Here is a 6,812-nt window from a genome sequence, read left to right on the forward strand (position 1 = left end):
CCCCAAATCCTCATCTCTCCCCCAAACCCCTCAGTTTTTCCCCAAACTCCTCCTCAGCTTTTCCCCAAAACCCTCACCTCTCCCCCAAACCCCTCAGTTTATCCCCAAACTCCTCAGTTCATCCTCAAGCCTCTCATCTCTCCCTCAAACCCCTCAGTTTTCCCCCAAACCTCTCAGTTTTTCCCCAAACCCCTCAGTTCATCCTCAATCCCCTCAGCTTTTCCCCAACCTCCTCATCTTTTCCCCCAACCCCTCACCTCATCCTCAAACCCCTCACCTTCCCCAACCCGCTTTTCCCCCAGTTTTTCCCCAACTCCTCACCTTTCCCCTCACTCTCTCCCCGCTCTCTCTCTCTCCCCTCACAGCCTTTCCCCGCCCCGAGCCCAAACTTTATCCCGCTTGCCGGAGCGCCGCTCTGCCTCTCTTAGTCTCCCTCAGTCTCTCCCTCAGTCTCTCTCCCCTCACGATCCCCTCAGGCCCTGCCGCCGGCCCGCCGGCCCTGTGGTGGCCCTGGTGGCCCCGTGGTGGCCCTGGTGGCCCCGGAGGTGGCCCGTCCCCTCCCCCACTCCCCTCCCCCGCCTTCCCAAGGCTGTGGCACCAATAATCCGCCTTTGCTGACATGCTCTGGTGGCTGTGCCTATCGGGCAACTCCCAGGATGCACTCCCGCTCCTCCCTGGCACCCCCTCAGCCGTGCCCACCCTCCCCTCGGACTTCCCAACCTTCGCTTCTTTTTTTCTCTTTTTTTTTTTTCGCTTTTTTTATTACGGTTCTCCTCCCCCCCTCGCTGGCGGCCCGCCGCACTTTCCGCCCACCCGACACCCCCCGGCTCCCCTCACGGCTGCGGGCTCTGCGCCGCTCACACCAGTTCCCCTCAGCGCTCCCCGCCCGCCACCGCCTTTCCCGCCCCCGCTTTCCCCTCACGCCCCCCCCCCACCCCCCTGGCCCCTCGCACTCCTCCCGCTCCTCCCTCCCCTCCGCCGCCCCGAGCGCCCCTCGGGCAAGCGGGGACGAGTGAGGAGGTGTCCCCGATCCCCGCACACGCGCCGCGGGATGGCCGGGCCGCGGGTCACTCACTGTCCGGAGCCCCCTCAGAGCCGCCCCCTCCCCTCCTCAGCGGGCCCGGCCCGGACTGGGGCCTGTGGGGAGGGGAGCGGCTCCCCCAGGTGGCCACACAGGAGGGGGCGGGGCTGCGCGCCAGGGAGACCCGCCCCCCCTCGCCCTCCGCCCCTCCCGGCCTCTCCCCTCCCCTCTCCCTGCCCTCCCTCTCCCCTCCCTCCCCTTCGCCCCTTCCCCTCCGCTGTCCTCCCCGCCGCCATCGCGCCCCCCGGGGACCCCCCCCGTTGCCAGGCAGATTTGGGACACCCTCGCGCCCGGCCACGCCCCCTGCCCAGGCCTGGGGCGCCGCGTTGGGTGGGTTTTTTTTTAAGCTTCAAACTAATGATTGACGGCCGCGCCGCCCAATGGGAAGCTGGGTTGACCGGCTCTTAGCCAATCAGCGCGGAGAGCCGGTTTTAGCCCCACCTCCCGTAGTAAGCGGTGAGGGAAAGAGGCGCGGCCTGTTTTTGATTGACGGGCGCATTAACCAATCAGCGCCGCGCCCCCGTGGTGCGCGCTTCGCCCCTGCTGTGAAGGGACAAAAAGGCGTGGTTTACATTTGATTGACGGATGTTCCATCCAATAGAACGCCGCGAGCGGGCAGAGTCAGCCAATAGGAACGCTGCCCGCGGGTCGTGGGCGGGGCAGGGCGGCGCGGCGCGGCCGGCATGGCTCCTCCCGGCGGGTCCCCCCGCGGCCGAGCGGCGCTCGCTCCTGCCGGGGCCGGCTGAGGTGATGCGCTGCCCGCGGGGAGGAGCCGCCGCTCCAGCCGCCCTTATCCGCCCGCGCAGGCCGCGCTGGGGCCGCAGATAGGGGGGGCCGGCGGCAGGAAGCGGGGGGAGGCACCGGAGCCCGGCCGAGCCGGTTCTGAGGGCGGGGCTGCGGCCGGGGCAGAGCTGCGGGTGCTGAGGGGAAACTGCCCCGGGGAGCCGCGGGAGCGAGCGGGAGCCATCGGGAGCGGGGCTGGGCCCGGGGCGGCTCGGCCGGGAGCGGCGGCAGGCTGGGAGAGAGGGCAGGGCCGGGAGTGAGGGGCTGGGCCCGGTGCCGGTACCGGGAACAGGGCAGGGAGCCGCGGAGAGGGGCTGGGCCCGGTACCGGGAACAGGGGCAGAGCCGGGATGAGGGGCTGGGCCCGGTGCCGGTACCGGGAGCAGATCCCGAAGCACAGGGCGGGCCGGGACAGGAGCAGAGCCCGGGCTGGGGAGAAGGAGAGTTGATCCCGATCCCATCCCGGGCCGGTTCCGCAGCAGCTCCGGCCGGTACCGGCAGCAGGGGCCAGGCAGGCAACAGGGGATGAGGTCCCGGTCCGGTTCGGTCCCGGAGCAGTCCGGCCGGTACCGGCAGCAGGGGATGAGGTCCCTCTCCGCTCCTGGAACAGCTCCGGTCGCTGGCGGTACCGGGAGCAGATCCCGAGGGTTGGTCCCGGTGCTGATCCGGTCCCGCAGCAGCTCCGGCCGGTACCGGGGGCACGGATAAGGTCTCGGAGCAGCTCCGGTCGGTACCGGTACCAGGGGCAGGCCCCGGACCCGCGGGATCAGCCGGGCGCTGGGGCTGAAATCCCGGTCCGGTTCGGTCCCGCAGCAGCTCCAGTCGGTGCCGATGCCGGTACCGGGAATAGGGCCGGGAGCAGGGGATGAGGTCCCGGTCCGGTGCCGGTACCGGGAGCAGATGCTGGGGTGGGGATAAGGAGCGTTGGTCCCGGTGTTGATCCGGTCCCGGAGCAGCTCCGGTCGGTACCGGGGGCAGGAAGTGAATCCCGTTGCGGTACCGGGACAGATCCCGATCCTGGTGCCGGTCCCGGTCCCGGAGGATGAGGAGATGCCGGTGCCGATGGATCAGCTCCCGGTGCCGGTTCGGCTCCTCCCCGGCCGGTGCGATGTGCTCAGCGCTGCCCGCTCCGGCCCGGCCGAGCCCCGTGCGGTCAGTGCCGCTGGAATGTCACCGTCGGGAGCATTCCCGAAAGGAATTAACCCTTCGGAGCATTCCCGAAAGGAATTAACCCTCGGCATCATTCCAATTGGGATTTAACCCTTGGGATCATTCCCGAAAAGATTTAACCTGTGGGATGATTACAACTGGGATTTAACCCTCGGGATCATTCCCGAAAGGAATTAACCCTTCGGAGCATTCCCATTGGGATTTCACCCTTCGGATCATTCCCGAAAGGATTTAACCCTCGGGAGCATTCCTGAAAGGATTTAACATTTGGGATCATTCCCATTGGGATTTAACCCTTAGAATCCCAGGATGGGATCAGCCGAACCCACTAGGATCATTCCCAAGGGGATTTAACATTTGGGATCATTCCCGAAAGGATTTAACCCTTAGAGTCCCAGGACGGGATGAGCCGAACCCATCGGGATCATGCCCTAAAGATTTTCACCCTCGGGATCATTCCCAAAGAATTTAATCATTGGGATCATTCCCAAAGGGATTTAACCCTACCAGGACCATTCCTGAAAGGATTTAATCCTTGAGGATCATTCCAGAAGGAATGTCACCCTCGGGATTGTTCCCGAAGGGATTTAACCCTTAGAATCCGAGGATGGGATGAGCTGAACCCACTGGAATCATTCCTGAAAGGATTTAATCCTTAGGATCATTCCCAAAGAATTTAACCATTGGAATGTTGGGACAGGATAACCTGAACTCATCAGGATCATTCCCTAAAGAATTTAATCCTTGGGATTATTCCCGAAAGGATTTAACCCTTAGAATCCCAGGATGGGAAGAACCGAACCCACCAGGCTCATTCCCAAAAGTATTTCACCCTCAGCATCATTCTGAATTTTCCCAAATTCCTTGGCCATTCCAAGCCAGGGAAATCCGGGAATGACGGAAAGAATCCTCCCGAAGAAAAGTTGAAATTCCACTAAAATTCCAAGATTATTTCCTATGAAAATTCCATTTAAAAACCCCCAAAAACAAACCAACAAAAACACGGAAAAAAACTATTAAATAATTTAATATACAAGTGGTAAAAAGCTCTGTACATTGTCCGGGATGGCAGGGATGGAAAATCACCGGGAATTTCAGGAATTTTGGGAATTCCAAAGTGGGAAAAACTCTCTGGAGCTTCGAGAAACTCAAATCCTCCAAGGGGAGGAAATTCCAGGAGGATTTTCCATGGAATTTATGGATGTTGAGGTGGAAATTCACCTCCTTTCGAGGTGGAAAATTGGGAATTTTTTGGGAATTCCTGGGAATTCCTTGGGAAAGGTTCAGCCCCAAGCACAGCTCTGCGGGATTGGGATTTTTCCCGAATTTTTCCCGATTTTTTCTGGAATTTTTGGGCTGGAATTCCGAGGATTTGGCTGCTCCTGGAATTGTCCAAATCCAGGGAGAGTCCTGGGATAGTGGAAGGTGTCCCTGCCCTGCGATTGGAGCTTTTTCCAGCCCAAAAGTTGGGAATTTCATCCCAAAAATTGGGAATTTCAGACCAAAATGTGGAATTTTCAGCCCAAAAATTGGGAATTTTGTCCTAAAATCTGAGAATTTCATCCAAAACTCTGGAAATTTCAGGCCAAAATTTCAGAATTTCATCCCAAAATTTAGGATTTTTAGGCCAAAATCTGAGAATTTCATCCCAAAATTTGGGAAATTTCAGCCCAAAATGTGGAAATTTCATCCCAAAATGTGGAAATTTCAGACCCAAAATGTAGAAATTTCAAATTTGGGAATTTAGTCCCAAAACCTGGAAATTTTACCAGAAAATTTGGGAAATTTCAGCCCAAAAATTGGGAATTTTGTCCTAAAATCTGAAAAATTTCACCCCAAACTGGTAATTTCATCCCAAAAGTTGGATAATTTTGTCCCAAAACCTGCGAAGTTCATCCCAAAATTTGAGAATTTCAGCCCAAAATCTTGGAATTTCCTCCCAAAACCTGGAAAAATTCCAGCTCTTTCCTGCAATTCAGCATTCCCAACTTTCTAGGGAAAACTTGGCTGGAAAAATCCCCAAAAACCTGGGCTAGAACTGGGAATTCAACCTGGAAAAACCTGGGAAAAGGGAAGGAATTTTATCCCAAACCTCTGGGTTTTTATGGAATTTTATCCCAAACTTCTGGATTTTTATGGAATTTTATTCCAAACCTCCGGATTTTGATCAATCCGGATTCAAACCCAAATTCCCAACATTTGGGAAATTTTTAAGGCAAATAAAAAATTCAGGATCAGCAGGAATATTCCTGATTTTTTCCCCCCAATCCCAAAGGCATGTGGGAAATTCCCAAAATTCCTCTTTTTCCCCAAAAAAATTGGGGAATTTTTCCCCTCAGGGAATTCTGGTTTTGCCTCCAATCCATGATTTTTTTTTTTTGGTTTTAATATCCCCAAGGATTGGAAAAACCAGGATGGAGATTTTGGGAATTCTGAGGGAATTCTCAGAGAATTGAGGGAATTGAAGAGATTCTGAAGGAATTGAAGGAATTCTGAGGGAATTCTGAAGGAATTGAGTGAATTCAGAGCAAATTCTCAGGAAATTCTGATCGAATTCTGAAAGTTCTGAGGGAATTCTCAGAGAATTGAGGGGATTGAAGGAATTCTGAGGGAATTCAGGGAATTGTGAGTTAAATCTGAGAATTCTGAGAGGATTTTGAGGGAATTGATGGAATTCTGAGAGAATTCTCAGAGAATTGAGGGAATTGAAGGAATTCTCAGGGAATTCCAAGTTAATTCTGAAAGAATTCTCAGAAAATTCTGAGAGAATTGAGAAAATTCTGAGGAAGTTCTGAAGGAATTGAGTGAATTCTGATGAAACTGAGGGAATTCTGAAGCAATTCTGAAAATTCTGAGAGAATTCGAGCGAATTCTGAGGGAATTCTGAGGAAATTCCAAGGGAATTCTGAGGGAATTGAAATTCTGAGGGAATTCTGAGGGAATTCTTAAGGAATTGAGGGAATTCTGAGCAAATTCTCAGAGAATTGAGAGAATTCTGAGGGAATTGAATAAATTCTGAGGGAATTGAGTGAATTGTGGGACTTCTGAGGGAATTCTGAGGAAATTGAGGGAATTTTGAGTTAATTCTGAGCAAATTTTTAGAGAATTCTGAGGGAATGGAAGGAAATTCTCAGTGAATTCTGAGCAAATTCTTAGAGAATTGAGGGAATTCTGAGCAAATTCTCAGGAAATTCTGATTGAAGTCTGAAAATTCTGAGGGAATTGGAGCAAATTCTGAGGGAATTCTGAGAAAATTCTCAGAGAATTGAGGGAATTAAGAAAATTCTCAGGGAATTCTGAGGAAATTCTGAGTTAATTCTGAGGGAATTCTCAGAGAATTGAGGGAATTGAAAAAATCCAAAGGAACTGAAGGAATCCTGAGTTCATTCAGGAAATTCCGAGGAAATTATCAGGGAATTCTGAGGGAATTCTGAAGAAATTGAGGGAATTCTGAGGAAATTCTCAGGGAATTCTGAGAATTCTGAGGGAATTGAGAGAATTTTGAGGGAATTCTGAGGGAATTCCGAGGGAATTCCGAGGGAATTCAGGAAATTCTCAGACAATTCTGAGGAAATTCTGAGGGAATTGAGCAAATTCTCAGGGAATTCTGAGGGAATTGTGAGAGAATTGAAGAAATTCTGAGAAAATTAAGGGAATTCTGAGCAAAATTCTCAGGGAATTCCAATGGAATTCTGAGGAAATTGAGAGAATTTTGAGTTAATTCTGACAATTCTGAGGGAATTGAAGGATTTCTGAGGGAATTCAGGGAATTCTCAGGG

At 53.3% G+C, this 6,812-nt stretch overlaps 1 protein-coding gene across 1 annotated transcript; it reads right to left on the reverse strand.

Moving 5' to 3' along the window:
* Positions 1 to 1,587: 1,587 nt before the first annotated feature.
* LOC146420965 (uncharacterized) lies at positions 1,588 to 3,033 on the reverse strand (the record flags this gene model as incomplete). The annotated part of the gene is made up of 1 exon (XM_085047849.1): positions 1,588 to 3,033. A coding segment is annotated over one exon (1,446 nt), but the record flags the coding sequence as incomplete, so codon positions are not given.
* Positions 3,034 to 6,812: the final 3,779 nt, after the last annotated feature.

This window comes from Lichenostomus cassidix, unplaced genomic scaffold, assembly GCF_008360975.1.
Source record: "Lichenostomus cassidix isolate B80296 unplaced genomic scaffold, HeHo_3.0 HiC_scaffold_813, whole genome shotgun sequence".
Taxonomy (NCBI): domain Eukaryota; kingdom Metazoa; phylum Chordata; class Aves; order Passeriformes; family Meliphagidae; genus Lichenostomus; species Lichenostomus cassidix.